Source organism: Equus asinus, chromosome 6 (assembly GCF_041296235.1).
Source record: "Equus asinus isolate D_3611 breed Donkey chromosome 6, EquAss-T2T_v2, whole genome shotgun sequence".
Taxonomy (NCBI): domain Eukaryota; kingdom Metazoa; phylum Chordata; class Mammalia; order Perissodactyla; family Equidae; genus Equus; species Equus asinus.
Window position 1 is genome coordinate 44,657,246 of NC_091795.1, and position 19,964 is coordinate 44,677,209.

The window sequence follows — 19,964 nt, forward strand, 5'->3', positions numbered from 1 at the left end:
CACCCTAATCCTCAGGCTAATAGCTCACACGTGTGCAGTCCTTTCACCTGCTCATGCTATTCAGTCCTAATGGCCATCTTGTGTGGTGGGTAGGATAGGGCTGACCATCACCCCAGTGTACAGGTGAGGAAAGTGATGTCTCAATGGGTATGACCATGAGGGACACCCACACTGCCAGTCAAATGAATAGCATAACAATGTGTCCAGAGACGACCCCCTTAAAGCAGCTAGTATGGTTCCCATGGCGGCGTTGTCTTGGTAGTCATCCTGGGCCCCAAAGGAAGGCAGCCAAGCTGGGCTGAGGAACATGCTGAGCTGACATGGTGGCTCCCAGGGTAACGCGGGGACCAAGGGTGTGTGCGTGCATGAAGTGTAGGATGGGCACTGGCCTGACCATCCTCTAAGTGCCCACTACACGGAGGGAAGGTATTTGAGCTTGTACCGCTGGCAGGCAAAGGTTTATGAGGCAGGGTGGCCTGACGGCTGTTAGACATACAGTAGACCTCGAAGCAGACTCAACAATTACAAACCTGGAACAAGTATCCCAAGGTGATACCCCCTGTTTAAACTTAACCAGTACCACCCACCACCCAGACTAGAGAAAAGAGGTAATTTTAGAATAGGAAGTCTGTGCTTCTGAATTTGCAGCCTACTGGTTCTCTCCATTTATCTACAAAAAGAGCCTCTCATCTGCCATAAGTAATAATAATAATAATAACCTCATTTGCTAATAAAGAGCTATCTTAAGATGGACTTCTTGGAAAACCTCTTGAGGTCTAAGAATCCTCTAATCCCCTCTGTCTCTGGTTTTTACTTAGTGACTCGTGACAAGGGTGGCATGCCTGAACTTCCTCATTCTCAACATGCCACACTGCCATTTCTCCTCCACTGAAACCATCTGTTGGAGAGCCATCCAGCAGCCTACAGGGCTCCTTGGTGTGAGCTATGGAGCTGACTGTGCCTCCGCATGGAGGAAAAGGCCCCCCTCCCCTGGGTGAGCAGTCAGGGCGCTGGAATGGAGCTATACTACTCGCCCCCTCAGCGATACAACGGCGCATGGCAGCCCTAGACTCAGGGGGCACTCACCCCCAAAGATCCAGATGGGGAGCTCCCTTTGTCTTCTGACCCTCTCTGCAGAGTTTCTAACCATTGCCCCACCCTAGCCCACCCCCATCTAAGATCTCCAGTTCAGTGGTCCAGGTAGAGACCTCTGCATTGCTTTGCATCCTTTGTGTAACTCTTTGCCTGTCAGGTGCGGACTTCCCTTCTGCTGTTGCCTCCCTCCTCACTTCACTACGGTTTCCAGTAAATCTGTTTCCAGTTGGCCAAGCTTGGCTATTAATCTATGAAAGTAGACTAATTTGCCAAAAGCCAATTTGTCAGATGAGCAATTCACCCAATTACTGGAGCCTGTGTGAAGTGTTAGTATTGCCCTAACGTGCCCCAACCCCATCTCCAACCCGAGAAGCTGTCAGAAAAATGTTTTCCTCTGGACTTGAGACAGTTTGCAGAGTCACCGTAAAAGGCGGGAGCAAAAGCAGAAGTAAGTTACTTCGCTGTACAAAGGGGATACTGCTATCTAGCCCTGGGGCTTTTGTTAGGATTAACTCAGTTAATACAAATAAAGCACTGAGAACCATCTGGCAGGCAATATTTAGCACCCAATAAATGTTAGCAATTATGGCTACTGTAATATTCATTACTTTTAATTTCACATATGCATTTAAATTATAAGACTTAAACTATACACTAGATGAAAAATAAAAATAAAAATTTAAATAGGAATGCCAGGAAAAGAAGATAGATAGTAATCACCAGGGTCAATTCAGTGATTCATACCATTGCTCTCGTCATTTACCCGAGGAAGGGAAAGAGGCTGAAGATGGAGTTGAATCACTAATGGCCAATGATTTAATAAATCACGCCTATGTAATGAAGCCTCTGTGAAAACCCAGAACAGTGGCGTTCAGAGGGCTTCTGAGGTTGGTGAACACTTGGCGATGTGGGAAGAGCACAGAAGCTCCATGCCCTTCCCCACACCTTGCCCTATGCATCTCTTCCATCTAGCTCTTCCTGAGTTATATCCTTTTATAATAAACCAGTAATTTAGTAAGCAAAATGTTTCCCTGAGTTTCAAGACTCGCTCAAGCAAATTAATCAAAGCTGAGGAGGGCGTCGTGGGCACCTCTGATGTAGAGCCTTGAGCCAGAAGCACAGGTGACAACCCGGACGTGCGATTGGCATATGAAGTGCTGGAGGGAGCAGTTCTGTAGGACTGAACCCTTAACTGGTGGGGTCTGACCGTATCTTCAGGTAGATAATGACAGAACAGAATTGAGTGAATTGCTTAGTGGTGGTGGAAAAAACACACATTGGACATACTGATTTCAAAAGTGTTGAAATGAAAAATTTGTCTCTTAGAAATAGGATATTAACTGTGAGCCTGAGCAAATTACTTAATCTCTTGAAGCCTCAGTTTCCTCATCTGTATGGTGGAGATGATACTGGCAACTACCTCATAGTTTGCTGTGAGAATTAATTGAGATATTGCAGGTAAAGCAGAGGTACCATGCTTAGAGAATAGAAAACACTCAATAAATATTATTTTTTTAATGTCCCTAGTCAAATGTAGCTCCTCTAAAACACTCAACTGCAGGAGGAAGAATCAGTATTGTAACATTTTGCTATATCTTGGGTGCCATTTACTTATACTAAGTAAAGATACCATTGGCCAAACAACTGCCTAGATTGTCTTTGTGTAGAGATCAACTGTCTCAAGATTGGCATGGCAGCCGCTGCCTTCTGTATAATTTCCATGTGTTTTATTTCTCTAGTAACCCTCAAATTCCTTGGGAGATGTATTCCAAAACCCTCAGAAGAGCAAGGAAAACACACAAAAGCGAGTGTCAGTGGCTAAATAAATAGCATGAATAGCAAGCCAAACAATCGATGTGCATATTATTGAGTCCAAGACTACGAAATCCTACGTGAAGCTCTTCGCTGGAATTCTGAGGGTATTAGTTTTGCATTAATAAATAACCAGCATTTCAACATGTGAGTAAGCTCACTATTGCAGAGCATGGTGCTGGTTTTTTCTGATTGCGGTTGGTTTTTTGTCGAAGGTAATATCTGGCCCTACAATAGACACAGCTCCTAATCCAGACCACCTGCATCCTGGTACTCAAGTTCAAGTTTCCACTGAATGTGTCTGGTGTCCAGCCCCAGCCCAGCCGGGCCACATGATCACCCAGCTCTTTGCCTAAAAGGAGACTGACAGGCAAACCACTGCCCTCTTTCACAGCCAGGAAGGAGTGACTTCTAAGGGAGATACGGGCTTTGTATCCTAGCCGAAAGGCAGTGACGATAAAATGCAAGAAGCAGAGGGCAAGTTTGGGTGAATGCATCATTAGATGGGCCTTGTTTCCAAAGCAGTCACGCGGCAACACTTCCTCTGCTCGCTCACCTACCACGAGTGCTTTGGAAACAGTCAGACCACGTGAAACAGGTTGAAGATATTCCAGTGTCCCACGCCCCAAAGATGCACGCCTCTAGCCAGGAAGGGCTGTTTTAGGCTATAAACTTCTACAGGTTAGAGACTATATTTAGTTTATGATACATTCTAAGATGAAGAAAGGATGGGGAATACGTAACCCTATTTCCTCCCACCAAAAACACCCCATTCACATAGAGTCCTCTCTGTGGAACATGAAGAAGTTTTTCTCTCTCCTAATGGGCTCACTGGCAGAACGTCCTTCAAACTTATCCAGTATGCTCACTTGAGGGCCCTTCCAGGTTCATCAGAAGAGAAAAGGTTTCTCTAATTGGAAAGGAGAGTCGAGTCTAAGTGAGGAAATTCAGCACAGAGGTTTGAGAGACTCACTCCCTACACAGTGGGACCAGACTCATAGGAGACCTCCGTCCTAGAGTTACTCCCAAGAAGTATTTTGAGAGTGTTGCTGATGACATGGGACTCCAGGGCAAGGACTTGGTTCTGTGCGGCCTCCAGCCATCCTCAAGGTGAGTAGGTGGGCTGGTGGGAAGGCATCTGCTAACAGATATTCCTCCATCCTGATGCTGGATGCAAAGTGGCAAAATTGGGGGTTCTTTCCTGAGCCCTCATCAGTCTTCTATTCTTAAAAAACAAGTCCTTGGAAATTTCATTTTAGTCTGTCATTACTCAGAGGTAGCTTTCCATGCTGCCCTTCTTCCCTACATGAAGGCACGGCCAATATAGCATTGAAGAACTTGGACAGACTCATTTCAGTTCCCAGGTCTGCTGCATTGAAATTTCAATTTCAATCCATAAAAGAGGTAGAGTAGCACTCAATCTAAAGACTTCAGATTTAAAGGAGATGACATGTACAAAATGCTTGGCACAGTGCCTGACAGAGAGCAAATGATATTTGTTCCTATTAATGGTAGCTATTGTTGTGATGCAGACGATGATGCCAATCAAGGATCCAGGATGATCCAGGAAGGTGGTGGCCCTCAGCAGCCCTGGGAAGACAGTAATCAGTAAAGGGGAGAAGAGAGAGCAGTAAAGGATGTCAAAGAGCCAACTTTGACCAGCTGTCAGCTTTGCTTGAGGGCAAACCAGCTCCCCATTCTACTGCCTGAATCCCCTTTCCTCTTTCAAGGCCCTGCCCCCTCACCCCATCTCTGATCGTACGCCCTGTCCTCTCAGGCGGCCAGCACCTCCACGCTGCACAGTCCTTGGTGACACACTGTACTCTCATCTACCCCTCCACCCACAGCACAACTTATCTTGCCTGGCTCTCATTCTCTCATTACACAGCCCTCTGCTAGGAATCAGATAACTAATATAAAGAGGATATTAGTGATTAATAGAGGCTTCATGGTTGTCTCCCAATCATATCATATTCGTGGTGAATATCCCAAAGCCTCCTGGTAGAGATTTCTTGATCTACGATGGGTCTGAAAGGGAGATGGTTTGAATCAGAGCTGTTCTCAGGATTCTTTAAATCAAGCCCTCAACTGCTTACCTTCTTTGCCTACGTATAGAGTCAACCCTTAAAGCAAGTTGAGAGGACGCTCATATATTAGGTAAATCTCAAACTCCATAGATTTGTTCATGACTAAGCTACAGTTACATTGAGTTATATATTCGGGCTCAGTTTTCCCCAACTGAAAAATGGGTATATAACACAAATCCATTTTCTATCTCTTCCGCGTCTCTTACCCTAACTGAGTGAACACATGATTAACCAGTATGTAGGGAGGACACAGAGTGTAGCTGTGTTGACTAGAGATGGGAGAGGGGAACAGACGGGCTTAATATTATCATTAGTCATGACTGGAGCCAAACTTAGCAGTTTTAGAACCATGTTTAATAATCCTGTCTGCATATTAGAATTAACTGGGAAGTTTTTTTTTAAGAAAAAAAAAGTCTTAGGCTCCACACCCCAAGATTCTGATTCAATTGATATGGGTGGGATCTGAGCATCAAAATTTTTTTTAAAGCTCCTTAAGGTGATTCTGTTGTGCAGCCAAGACTAAGAACCACTGTCTTAGAACAGTATCAGTAATACAAAGTGGGTGAAAAATGGCATCCTACTTGGTGGGTCTTGCTTGTGACCAAAAGCTGAGCCCAGCTCTACATTCTGGAAGCACTCAGCAACTGATGTTCAATGGGTTTCACATCATGGTTGTATTCTGGGGAAAAGAACTCTTGGATAGAAGCCAAGAATCACAAGAATTATGGAACAATGGCTTAAAGGAGCCCTTAAAAATCACCTAACTTTAATCTTCTTCCTTATTGCTGTGTGAGCACTGGCAATTCAACTTATGTCTCTGGGCTTCCATTTCTCCAGCCAGTAAATGAACAGGCAAAATCTGATAAGCTCAGGGTGCTTCCAGTGCTGTTATCTTAGGATCCTAAGATACTTTTCAAGCATCAGAGGAAAGAGAGGTTGATATTGCTCGTCCATGTTGGTACTCTCTGTTCATTCTTTGTCTGAAGTCACTCTGGGAAGCCTTCTGAGCTACAGGCCTTGTAGCTCCAGGTCTCTTGGCTCCCTGCCTAGGCTCCTGGAGCAGCAGCTGATCTCTATCTTTGGGGCCTTCCTCCACCCAGCCTTCTCCGGCAGGATGAAAGCTTTCATGCGATTCTTGTAAAGGCAGCCCGTTTGAATTGCAGGGGCAGCCTCTGAGTGATCTGTCCGCTCCCCAGCAAGCACATGGCCTGACCACTGATGGTATCTGCAAAGGAAGTGGTGGAATGTGGAAGTTTACACGATGGCAATGTACGCACATCCCCCTGTCTTGAGCCCGGGGAGTGCAGCCAACGGCTGTGTGCTGTGATGCTCCTTGTCCGCCCGCTCCCTGCAGCTTTGGGCTGCTCAGAGCCTCCTGCTTCACGCTCTTCAGAGGGCCTGGGCCTCTGAGCAAGGTTTAAAGAATTGGCCAAAACAATAACAACAAAAACGTTTATTGTTTATCACTTACATCCTCTGCAGCAGGCGCCGTACCAGTGATGTCACGGAATCCCTCCAGGCCTTAGATTCTGACCCAAATTCACTGGAAGGAAATCGCTATGGTCTGAATGTTTGTGCCGCCTCCCCCAAATCATATGTAGAAATCCTAATTCCCAAAGATGATAGTATTAGGAGGTGGGGCCTCTGGGAGGTGCATAAATCATAAGGGTGGAGCCCTCATGAATGGGATTAATGACCTATAAGAGACCCCACAGGGAACTCTAGCCCCTTCTGCCATGTGAGGATACAAGAAGAAGTCTGCAGCCTGGAAGAAGGCCCTCACTCAACCCTGATGTCAGACTTCCAGCCTCCAGAACTGTGAAAAATAAACAGCACCCAGTCTGTGGTATCTTGCTATAGCAGCAGGAATGGACGAAGACGGGAACCACCCCAGGCAACCCCCTAATACAAAGTGTCTTACCTAGTGCACAAACTTACTGGAAAACCATCAGATCTGCTTCGAATTCATGAGAAAATTGCCTTGTGATGTGCTACACTCGAGGCTGTGAGGGAAATGAAGAATCTGGATAGGGAAGAGGGCAAGGAGTTTTAAAGTGCATGTTGCGGACCTTTTTAGGTTCTCAGTATCTGTGCAGGTAGAAGAAGGGGTAAGGTGAAGAGGGTGGGTGGCTGGAAAAAGGTGGATTTAGCAGATCCCGCCCATGCAAGGGCTTTACAAGTAAAGGCGGTGGGGGCCAGCCTGGTGGTGCAGCGGTCAAGTTTGCGTGCTCCACTTCGGTGGCTTGGTGTTCGCTGGTTCGGATCCTGGCGCGGACCTACACACCACTTGTCAAGCCATGCTGTGACAGGCGCCCCACATATGAAATAGAGGAAGATAGGCACAGATGTTAGCTCAGGGCCAATCTTCCTCAGCAAAAAGAGGAGGGTTGGCAGTTGATGTTAGGTTAGGGCTAATCTTCCTCCAGAAAGAAAAAAAAAAAAAGAGTCAGTGTGAGGAACCCATGGGAGAACCCGGGGACATACACCCAGTAGAACAGCAGACACTCATCAACATAAATTGTGTTCAGTAAGTGTTTCCATGTTTGTTACTCTCTAATTAAAAGAACAAGTAAACCCTAGGAAATAAAATATTTTATTGCTCTACTTAACAGTGCTCCAGATCTGTTGCCCTCATCCCCCAATCGTCTGCAAGCAGGCCTCTGAGAGAACGCTCTAGGTGTTGTCCCCGCCTTCTGTCAGTCTGGTCCTCAGGGGCTGGGGTGCGGGGAGCAGGGCCTGAGGAGCACTGAGAAACACTGAGCCCCTCTGCCTGCACCTTTCGTTCTGTGAGTAATATGTCACCCACAGGCGGGGAAAAATAACCAGGGAAGAAAAAGTGAGAAAACAAAGGAAGAAAACAGAATCAGAGAAGAGATGCACGTGCTTGGAAGGCTAAACTCTCACCATGGCAACCATATCTGTCAGACCACTACTTAAGCCATGTGGCTTCAAGAGGTCAAGTAAATTGATGGGAGCAATGGGATGACATCTGCAAAACTCGTGCAGGAAGGAATCCCTGCTGGGAAATCGGGCCAGTGGCCTCCAGAGCTGAAAGCACATTTGAGAACATCTATTTATATTTGCTTTTATCTTATCAGTATTCGATTTCTGTTCTGGGTACGTTTGATAATATACAGGGTATTGCAATATCGTAGTTTTTATTGTTAGTGCCGTGGAGTCTATTCCAGCTCCTAGCGACCCTGTGTACAGCAGAGCAGAATCTGCCCGGTCTTTTTGCTCCATCCTCTCACCATCCAGCGCTAATCAGACAATGCTCCACTCCTGTTCATAAGAGTCCTCATGGCCAGTTTTTTCGGAAGTGGGTGGCCAGGTCCTTCTGCCTCGTCTGTCTTAGTCTGGAAGCTCCACTGAAACCTGTCCACCCTGGGTGACCCTGCTGGTATTTGAAATACCAGTGGCATAGCTTTCAGCCTCACAGCAACATGTAGCCACAACAGTATGAGGACCAACAGATGGGTGGTGTGGTTCCCTGACCCAGAAATGAAGCCGTGCCGTGGCGGTGAGAGAACCAAATCTTAGCCACTAGACCACCAGGGCTGGCTAATAGAATAGTACACGTATATAATTTATAAATAAACAAATATACTTATATCAGGGGATGTATACTCAAATATTTCCTACTGATGGGGTACACGGTCAAAGGAGCTTGCAGAGCACCTGACTAGAACAATGACAAAAACCTTTAAAGACTCCATTAAAGCCTGGGGCCTCACCAAGGGGCCTTGGCCAAGCTGGCTTAATGTAGGAGACGTCAGCTGTCTGCTTGGAAAGCCCCTCTCTCAGCTCGTCTCTAGTGCCTCATGCCCCTTTAAAGGATGAATCACTTGCATATTTGGTCAAACAGAAGAAATATTATCATGACTGTTACTATCTAAAGCCCCAATCAGCCTCTCAGGAAGTCACATCACGGTGGGAAGGCCTTTGCTCCCAGGACCACCATACACAACTGTGGCCCCTGAAAGGCAAGTAGGGACTGGAATCCAGTCTGTGCTCTGCTTGCCGTGCCATGTACCAGAAAGGGGAGCATCCGCCCTGAGGAAGGGTGCCTCTTACTAACACTCACATTGCATGGATTACCAACAGCCTGCCTTTTTTTTTCGCTTTATTTGAATATAATTTTCTCATCGATTTGCTTTCATAAATACAGTTTCTTGTTTGTTTTGTCTTAGTCTAATAATCACTCCTGGAGAGTACGCATTGTGGTGGGGGTGGCAGAACAGGGCTCTGGCTTCAGCAGGTGCAGCCCCTGGAAAACACAGCATACCATGGACCAGCACTCAAAAGCTGAATGTCATTTTCTGCACCTGTGTCTCAGAGATGCCCTGGTGCCATCTGATTAGGCAAGTTGTTCCACACAGAAAACAAACAACTAACGCCTCAGTCCAGCCTCAGCTGGGGGCAGCCTGTTGCCTGGGATGTGGCCTGCCTCAAATGTCTCCATCACACATAACTATTCAGTCATGGAAGGTTCCATTTCAGTCAGCCTGAGACCACCGTGGAATAATGCAATCCTTTTGAATCTGGCCACAGGGGGTCTTAGATGTCCACACATGTCACTGTTCAGTCTCATCTTCCTACAAACTCCATTGATTTATTTACTAGGGAATATGATGTTTGCCCCACAATATCTTCTCCCTCCTAGGGAGTAATTGTGCTTCCCAGTCATCAGGTCACACCAAGAAAGGGAGCAGTATTTGGTCTCTGCGGGCTGTCTCTGCAGTACTCCTGGCACCCTCATGCATCCGTCTTGGACTCCTTCATTGATTTGACAAATTCCTTGACTTCTTCTTCCAAGGCCTTGTTCCTCCTCTCAACGTCCTCCCGGGAGCGCTCCACATTGCGAAGGCTGATTTCCAAGGCTGCAAACTTCTTCTTCTCCTTTTCCAGTTCTTCATTGAGCCTCACCACCTTAGCCCAGACGTCATAATTTTCCTTCTCAAGGCTACGAGGAAGGAAACAACAGAATGAAAGAACAGGGTATGACCTCTAAACTCTCCCTTCCCCCTTGCCTACAACCTCCTCTGTCCATTTTTCTTTCCACGTCACAAGATTCACATCCAACCTGTACCTCTTATTTATGTCCCACCCCCCGATGTGAGAACTTCCTGGGAAACCTGAATTCCCAGAGCATGTCTGAGCCCCTTTTGTCATTTAACGCCATCTTGTGACATCTCTTGTGTTGTTTTTCATGTCATTTTCTTTTGTATCTTCCATCAGATAATGAAGTTTTTGAAAGAGAGGACCACCTCTAATATATGTATATGTTCACCCCCACAGCACCTTGCATCTGTCCTGCTCAATAGAAATGCTGATTGACTGCTGAAGCCCCGTCCAGACTCCAGATTACCAACACTTTTGTACACGGGAGTGCCTTCTCATGCCGCTTCAATGGAGAGCACAGACCAATGCCTTCTCTTATTAAGGCCTCCTGGGGATCAAGATTTGGAAAAGTATAGGGAATTGCTCACTGAGGAACAGTGGTCCTGGCACTCCCGCCCTCCTTTCTGAATCCTGCTCCAGGTGAAGGATTTGTCGGATTCATGAAATCTCAGGATTTTCATGGTTACTGGTCAAAATCTTAGTCCAGTTCCCCCTGCCAGGTTATGTTGAAGTAATTCTTAGAATGAGTACACATATGCCATTTTTAAGGCAAAAGAGGAAATTTCAGGCCTGTGAGGGGATTATGTGATAGGAAATTTGCTTCAGAATTTCATCTTGTGAGGTGCTGCCTCGCGGCTCCCCCAATGGCCTGCCCATTTTCATACGGTGACTTGAGCTCCCATTTGAGCCCACATCTGGCTTCTCTTCTTAGCCCATTCTGCATTTAACAGCCCCTCTTCAGAGCCTTGCCTACCCCTGTCTGTCTCTTCTTAAAGCTAAATTAGTCTCATTCCTTCAGCCTGACTATTCTCCAAATTCTCCATCTCCCTCTTGCTCTGGGGGCAATCTCCAATGGGACATTACGCTAGATCTTAGCCACTACCGATTCCAGTGAAGAGGTAGAACTGGAGGGCCTCGGGAGCCTGGCTGACCCTGGTTCAAATCCCAGCCCCACCAAGGACAAGTGGTGTGACCTTCAGAGATCTTTCGATACTTCCCGAGCCCCTATTTCTTCTGTAAAGTGGAGATATTACCTATTTCACAGGATCGCTGTGGGGATTACATGAGAAGGTGTGTCTGAGGCACAAAGCTTAGACACTGCAGACTGTTAATTCTCCTCCCTCTGCTGAGGATGGGAGGCCCACCTGACGGTGGATTCAGAGGACTTGGTTCCATGCAGGAGGAGCAACCGCCTCAGTGGCAGCCAGTTCATTACCTACTTTGCCAGTGACGCTCGTGTTAGAGCGCAGCGGGTGTCTTCTCTGGGGCTGCTTTGGTCCCTGCCAACACATCATCCAAGTCTTGTACTTTCACAGGTGACTGATTTCAGGCTCTCAGACAAAAGAGTTACATTTTGCCTCGAGAAGGGCAGCCCTCTCTAGAGAACAGAGGATGAGGACTCACAGAAGTCTTCCTTTCGCGTACCTGAGTCTCAATGGACTGAAAAGTGCCTGTAATTTGAAAACCGTCTAGTTCACATTTCACTACCTCATGATTAGTGTTAATATGGGCTAAGCCAGATTGAGGTTTCCTCTTGTGAAAAATAAGTGGTGTGAGAAAGATTTCAAGACAATAGTTTAGGTACCCAAGAGAGCAAATTATGTCCAAGCAACTTAGGGATTTGCATGAAATTGTGGCCACAGCCGCCTCACTGGCCTCCTGCTTGAGTCTGTCCCTTGCAGCCTGAGTCCAATGGGAAGCCAGTGACCCAGTGAAGCTTCAGTCAGGCGGAGTCTCCCGGAAGCTCTGCCTCACTGCAGCTTTAAGTTGGCTGACAAGGTCCCCCGTGCTCTGCCTCCCGTCCTATCGGTTATTCCCCCTGCTCCAGCCCACCACGGCTCTTCCTGTGCACGAACACACCACACCTGCTCTTCCCACGGCCTCTGCACCTTTGGTTCTCTCTGCCAGGCATGCTCTTCCCCGCTCTGTGGGCCTGACTTGTTCCCTCATCTCCTTCAGGCCTTTACTTAAGTGTCACCTCCTCAGTGAGGCCTTCCTGACCACCCTACTTAACATTAGAACCCCTTCTGGAACTCTCCATCCCCCTGCCCTGCTTTATTTCTCTCCATAGCATTTTCCACCACCTGACATAGCATAATAGCGTACAAATTAATTACTCATCTGTATTGTCTGTCTGTCCCTGACAGAAGGAAAGCTCTCTAAGTGCAGGGACTTTGGTCTTCTTGTTCAGTGCTATTCCCCACAGCTGGGATGGTGCCTGGCACACAGTGGGTGCTCAATAAATATTTTCAGAATGGATGAGTCACATTAGCATGAAAAAAATTTTAAGTTCCTCTTAATTCATTAAAGGTTGTTGATCTTTAAAGAACCACTATTCAGAAATAGTTAATTAAGCTACTTAAGCTACATACTTACCTTTGTATGAATTTAATCTAAAGTTTAGAGTTTTCACTAATTTCGTCATCTCATTACTCCCTTTACCCTCTTTCTTATTAGGCCCAATTGCTGTTGATCACTGTATTCTCTAAATTGAAGTTTTATAACGTCACTACTTTGGCAGATGAGAACAATTCCCCTCGCTTCTAAAGATGGAAGCCAGTGGCTGCCCCGGGCCCTCTGCATGTGACTTACTTCTCAATCTGTTCCTCATACATTTGCTTCTGTGTTTCGATTTCCTTTCGTAGCTCCTGGACCACCCTCTGCAAAGATTCAGGGTCCTCTTCTCCAGAGTTCTTTTTTCCAGGTCCGGTTTCAGAGGTTGGGCTGGCAAAAGTGTCTCTCTTGGGGTCACAGGCATGGGGAGAGAGTGCACTTGCTTCGTCCCTGGGGGACCCGGGCAGGGCAGGGACATTATCATAGGTGGAAGTCCGCTGGGGGTCAGAAAGTTGCGGAACACCTTGAGACATCGTTCTCCTGTGCCCTTCCCCTGCCTTCACCTCTGAAGAAGGTGACCAGAACTCATTTTTAAAGATCTCCACTTTGCTACTGTTGGCACCTTGAAAAGCTGATGTCAAGAAGCATTTCCGGTTAGGGAGCGTCTGAGTCCTTTTTCGAGACTGCAACTTCCAATCTCCTGGCTTTTCCCTGGGGGCTTTGCCGTTGTCTTCTAGATACTCGTCACTTGGCCTCTGTCCAGTGGGGCTGGTTGTGTCCGAGTCACTGGTCTAGAAAAAAATGGCCATGAATGTTACAAGGGTTTTTCCCACATAGGTCATGCTCCCAAGATAAAGATTAGAGATTTGAAAGAAAGCATGTCCTGGTTGCACCCCCATGAAAATCTTAATTAGGACACCATCTCTTAATTTGTCACATTAGTTGATAATCTGCATGGCATTTTTTTCAAAAGGACATTACACTTGAAGGAACTCACACTCTAGAGGTGTAGTCGTGACTAAAATCAATTGTTTGTTTGTGGTAAAAGAGTTCTCAATGAGGATTTTGTTATAATCTTAGAATGGGGGCGGGGCCCATCTAACTATGGCTCAAAATCCAAAATAAAAGTTTGATACATTCAACTTGTGGATTTCCATGACCCACCAAAATAAAAAGAACAAAAACAGAGCAAAGAAATCACCACACACTAAATCAAAAAGGAAATGACAAAGTGGCAAAAATATTTGCAATACATATCACAGGCTACTCTCCCTATTATATAAAACCTATAAAAATTGAGAAGAAAAAGACCAAGCAATAAAAATATGGGCAAAGGACAAGATCAGACAGTTCAGAGAGGGAAAAATGCAACTGGCCCTTACTATAAGAAAAGGTGTTCAGCCTCTCTCACAAAATGAGAAACTCAAATTAATATGAAAATTACTGAAATACCACTTCTCACCTATCAGATGAGCAACCTCCCCCAAATTTGACAACACCCCCTTGCTGGTGAAACCATAGGAAAACAGGTTCTTTCACACATTGCTGGTGGAAGTACAAAATGGCACAATCTCTATTCAGCAATTTTAATCAAAATTGCACATTCCAGATCTATTTACTCTCTGACTCAGCAATCCCACTTCTGGGAATTTGTCCCAGAAGTACACCTGCCTGAGTACAAGATGAAGCACGGTCAAGGTTATTCATTGCAGCCGTGTTTGTAGTACAAAGGACTGAAAACAACTTGGTCCTCTGTGGGGGCTGGTTGCAGGGCTGATTAAGCAGATTAGATGTACAAATGGAACATTACACACCTGCAAAAACACGAGGTCATAGGAGACAGCTGTCTATGTACTGACATGAAAAAGTCTCCAGGATATGCCATTAAGTAGAAAAACGCAAGATACAGATTATTGTGTGTGTGTGGAAAGAGAGAATGAGAGATTATGCTAAATTTTATGTAAAAAAACAATGTACAACTGTATCTGCTTAGATTTGTCTGAAGGAACACTGGAAGGATAAACAAGAAATTAATAAAGGCAGGGAAGGATCGGGTGGGTGGAGACAGCAGAGGGAGCACGACTTCTCACGTATATCTTTTTCTAAGTTTTCAATCTTTTTTGAACCATGTGAATATATTTTTTAATTAAATTAAAAAGAAAAATAATGAGCCCTAAATGTAAAATCAGAAAATCAGGGCTCAAGGGCTCCTTCTAACCCTTCTAGCGAATCACCTGCTTCAGTAACCCCATCTGGAGCCAGAAGTTCCCGGGCCTTGGGATGAGAACCAGATCTAAATCTCATTCTTGTATCCCTTCTAGTGCTGACACCTTGGGCCTGCTGGTCAACCTCCCTGAGCCGAGCTCCTCGGCCATGAAGTGTAGATGATAAATTCTGCCCTACAGTGTTATGGTGAGGACTCCAGAGGTGCTCCACTTAAATTTCCCAGCACAGTGCCTGTCATAGCTGCCCATGCTGTTACAATAAACAGCAGAACCTGTCAAATGAGTGGAACAATGGCTACTCTCAAGGACTGCCAGGATGATTTCATTATATGAGGAATGAGCATTTCTAAATATTAATTTAATTTTAGAGTGTTAGTAAGATGCATTGTGTCCAGATAGACATCACCTAGGAAAAATCACAATCACTGCCACTATCTATCTTTTTTTCAGTACTTTGTTAATCATCCTCAGGATTAACAGTACTATGGGGAACTTACATTACCTGCTCAATCAGAAATTTAAAATTTTTTCTTGCCACACATAACGAATCAAGTTGCTATAGAAAGTTCACGTTCTTTTAAAAGAAACTTGCCCCTATAAATATGGAAAAATATTTGAGCTTTGTAAATTATTGTCCTCCAAGAGTCTAAATATCAGAGTCTGCAGAGTTTTTTGACATCGGGAACATGAACCCCAACCCTTCAGGACAAATGAGGGGGTTGACATTGCTGAGACTGCTTATCAGGGAATGAGAAATATTACACGAACACATCACATACTCTGAGAAAGGAATCACGTTTCATGCATTAGCAGGAAACCAGATCCCTCTGGACTTTCACCCGGAATTTTCAACAACACTCACTAAAACATTTACAATGTGGTATATAATTTCTCCATTGAACTTCCTTGGATCGTGCTTAAAAGGGTTTCCCTTTTAGGGTGGGCTTCAGTGAGGACTCCCATTGCTCAGTCCTTGGGCGACTGGCACACGTCACTAACCCCACCTCCAGGATGCCAATATAGAGTAGATTGTGAACGAGGGCAACCTTTCAAGATGCATGCCCAGGGGTCTGTACCAGCTGTGCCCATTGCCATAGGATCATCCAAAATTCCCCAAATTGCCACCCCAGAGCAGCTCTTACACAGAATGACCTAGACAAAAGAAAGAGTTAGACGGAAGGAGGAAGCCTCTGCACCTTACCGTATTACTAAAGCTGTCTGTTCTAGAAATTGGGGCATCTTCAGTGGCATCCCAGCCCACAGAGCTTCGAGCCACTGGAGGTTTTTTGGGGTCATTTTTCTGGGCAGGGGGTGACAGTGGTGCATCTTTGGACTTGGGGAAGAGGACTTCGTGGTCTCTGATCATCATGGTCATCACTCTTTGGATTTGAAGAGTCCCTGAAAGAAAGAAGAGACCTGTTATGCTGGACCACGGGGCAGGAGGCAGGTAGTCCTCAAGGATCTACACCCATGGGGTGTCTCTAAACTTGGCTGTAAAACCACAGGGCCCAAAAGGACCTCATTTTGCTCCTCACAAGACCCTTCTTAATTGCTTGGGGTAGGAGATTGTGGTGAAAGGGATGAGGTAGAAGATGGATATGGGAGTGGGGTGAAAGAGAATTATTTTCAGTCTACACTCCGCTGGCTCAGTCTTTGATCAGGAAAATAGGCAATATAAAAGGAGACAAAATGAAGATATCTTTCTCTCCTGATGTGGTCCTCAATATATCTGATTTCTTATGGTGCACATAGTGAACACATGCCTGGCATACTGCCTCCCCAAATCCACGACAGACATCGGTACTTTATGCCAACTTCTGGTCACTGAACTAAGACAGCCTCGGAAGTCATTTCAACACAGCTTTCAAGTAGCCTTTTTGAGAGATGACTCATAAAATGAAACCTATTTGCTCTCTCAGGCTAAGGATATTTAAAAGTAATAAAAGACTAAGAAACACTAGCTGACTGTTTTCATGCTGGCCTATTGTACTGTGTGACCATTGGGTAAATCCTTAACTTTTCTGCTCTGCTGCGATCTGGAAAATAGACACAATTCCTGCCCTGCCTACTTCACAGGGCTACTTTACAATTCAGACAAGATAATCAGCTGAAAATGCTTGGCAAATTGCGACAGCGCAGAAAAAATAAGGGGCAGTGTGGTAATTGTTGTTACTTCCTCCATGCCTGCCTCCACCTTAGGACCAGCTGTACCTTGCATGATCACAGCAGGGTCTTCCACCTTCGACCTGATGAGATTCACACCAATCACAGTAGCCAGGTTGTCCACACTCATCTTGTTAACACTACAGTTCAGCTGGATTTCATGTAGGAACCTGTGGGCAGCCAGGAAATCCCAGAGTAGGAAATAGGAAGTTGCCAGAAGCAAGCACATCCAGGTACCAGTGAGATCTCAGAGATGGATCCCAACTCTTTCCCCCTGGTCTCAGGAGTGGAACCAGCCTGCTCTGCCAATAAGAGTTAAGCTTTGCCCTGAAAGATTTAAGACTAAGGAAGCAGAAAATCCAGGAGGGGCCTGCTCAACTGCTAGTGGTGGCATTGGGCCAGGGATGGGGAGGGGAGAGGAGTCACCTCAGTGGGAGGCAGGATCCAGTTCAGGGAGCTAAGAGGAGATTAGAAGGACTAAAATGACTATTTGACTGCCCTCTTTTTATGTTTCTTCTTGAGGAAGATTAGCCCTGAGCTAACTGCTGCCAATCCTCCTCTTTTTACTGAGGAAGACTGGCTCTGAGCTAATGTCTGTGCCCATCTTCCTTTACTTTATATGTGGGATGCCTACCACAGCATGGCTTGCCAAGGGGTGCCATGTCCACACCCAGGATCCAAACCGGCGAACCCCAGGCTGCTGAAGTGGAATGTGTGCACTTAACCGCTGCGCCACCGGGCTGGCCCCTTGACTGTCTTCTTGTCCCGACTTTCTAGGCGTATCTCCCAGGCTCTCAGCACCCCTCCCACCCAAGTCTCCAGAGGAGAAAACTTTATCATGAGAAGATCTCAGAGACTGGAACCTACGGTGCCTCCTTGCTCTCATCCTCTGATTACAGCATCGAGCACCTTGAATTCTCAGCAGGTGCTCAATAACTGAAGAAGAATTTTTACTATACTTCCACCCATTTGAGGAATGAAGCTCTCAGATTCACTATTAAATAAACTGAACAGATGAGGAAAGGAATTTCTAAATACTCTCTCTAAAAACCTTTTTTAAATGGATAGGCTGAAGCAACATAAAATTCCAAACACAGAGAAATGATGAAATAAATGGTGGTGTGTCCAAATGAAGAAACAATATGGAATATTATGGAGTCATTTATAATCCTATTTTATGACACAGGGAAATGCTCACAATATAACATGAAGCCAAAAAAAGCAGGATACAAATACATATACATATAATTTCAATTTGGTATAAAAAATTGTTCCCCTGTATTTATATTGATGTGTGTAAAGATCTACCATAGAGAAAAGAAACATCCAGCAGGACACATATCCAAGTGTTAATAGTGATTTTTGCTAGGTGAGGGGATTGTGGGTAATTTTTATTTCTTATTTATAGCATGTTGTATTTTCCTGGTTTCCAAATCAAGCATGTATCATTTTTATAATTTGGAAACTACAGCAAATTATTTTTTAAAAAATAAAGATAACTTTCAGCTGTGTCTGACATGGAGCTCCAGCCTCCCAACTCAGCCAGGTCTGGGTCAATCCATACACTACATATTGCCACAGAGATGGCACACAGTATGTCCTCAGAAAAGGAAATAAAAACAGTGGCCCAGAATGAATGTCTCTGGGATGCTAAGCTACAGCCCAGAATCAGGAAGATGAGAAATGATTCTAGAAACATTGTAAGGATTCTGGGCTCTGCTGCATGTCCCAGGACTCTGGGTGGCACTACGGCAGGCCTGAAGGAGGAAACTGGTTCATTTTTTGTGCTGATCAGATTTTCAGGGGATCCTTTAAATTATCCTGTGGACACAGGAAACTACCTCAGTGCTATGCGAATAGAGTTGACCTTCCAAAGATCTGAATCAGCATCTCTGAGGTCCCAGAGACGCTCTCCTCCTCTAACCATGAGCTTCTTTCTGAGGTGCCCGAAAACTGTGGAGCTGATCCCGGGGACCCTCACCTGCAGATGTAGCTCAGGAGGCTGTAGTTGTCTCGAGGAAGGATGGAGAGCTGCTTCATCAACTCCTGCTGAGCCTGGGAAGAGATTTTTAACACCAGTAAACGAGCCTGCTCACTTGCCAGCAGAGCCCCTGGAACATAATGGTGTTTCTGTGCAGACGCAACAATTTGGCAGTCACTCCTGTTCCCATTGTTTTGTGGGATTTTTAAAAACTTTTTATTTTGAAATAACTACAAATTTACAGAAAATTGCAATAAAAATAATGGAGAGAGGCTCACAGTTTTTTGTATAGTGTGTTTTTTTAATTTGTCTATAATGATGCCCCCTTCCCCGACTTGGGAGCTACTCTAAGCCAGGACTATTGACGACTCATATTCACGATAATTGTTTACTTAATGAATGCTTCAGATGTAACACTCCAATAAAGAAGTGGACCCTAAGCAAAAACTCCCAGGTCACTTTAAAAGTTCTGAGAGAAGGAGGATGCTTCTGAGAAGGGTTTCAAGCAATATGGCCTTGCTGAGACCCACTGGGACACAAGGACAGGCTGATCGATCTAAAGGGCAGGTGAGAGGTCTGAAAGTTCTAGCTCTGTGATGACCCATAAGTGTCAGAGACTGTCATACAAGGGATGCGTGTGCCAAGGAGAAGAAGGACAGGAAGCATTTCTTTGTTCTTTTCACCTGCAGCTGCCTGTAGGGTCTGTAGTCACCGTCTGTAGTCACCGTCTGTAACATCACAATTGTAAAGTGCACCAGTTCCCGTGAGGCACGCAGGCTCTCCTCAACCTGAGCATCTCCTGGAGAAAATGTGCCCTATGGCCTGTCAGGCGGCATGCTGTGACTTGGTGCAGACCCTGTGTATCCAGAGGACCCGCTTCATACTGAGTTTTCCTCCTCTTCAGTTTAGTTAAGTGAATTCTTTGCAAAGGTTGGTATAGACTCAGCCCTCTCGGCTACTGCCTCTGCCACATTTTCACCCATGAGGGAGGCTGCGGTCCCTCTGCCCTGTCTAGATGTGCGTTACCGTAGATAGAAACTCTCAGATATGCTGAGATTGAGAAAAGTCGGGAGAAACTGGTCCAGAGCAGGGAAGTCAGGGGTGGCAGTCTCATTGTCAGAACTACATCTATGCGCCTCCTTTCCT

General features: G+C 45.6%; 1 protein-coding gene across 7 annotated transcripts in view; it reads right to left on the reverse strand.

Moving 5' to 3' along the window:
- Positions 1–9,100: 9,100 nt before the first annotated feature.
- Positions 9,101–19,964, reverse strand: part of ARHGAP25 (Rho GTPase activating protein 25) — an 85,825-nt gene continuing 74,961 nt past the window's right edge. For all 7 annotated transcript variants that reach the window (XM_014836741.3, XM_014836743.3, XM_070512014.1 and 4 more), the window contains 5 exons: positions 18,819–18,892; positions 16,886–17,007; positions 15,876–16,072; positions 12,708–13,240; positions 9,101–9,957 (listed from right to left, as the gene is read on the reverse strand). In XM_014836741.3, coding sequence (XP_014692227.2) covers positions 9,750–9,957; positions 12,708–13,240; positions 15,876–16,072; positions 16,886–17,007; positions 18,819–18,892 — 1,134 coding nt within the window. In that variant the 3' untranslated portion in view covers positions 9,101–9,749. The remainder of the gene's footprint in view (positions 9,958–12,707; positions 13,241–15,875; positions 16,073–16,885; positions 17,008–18,818; positions 18,893–19,964) is intronic.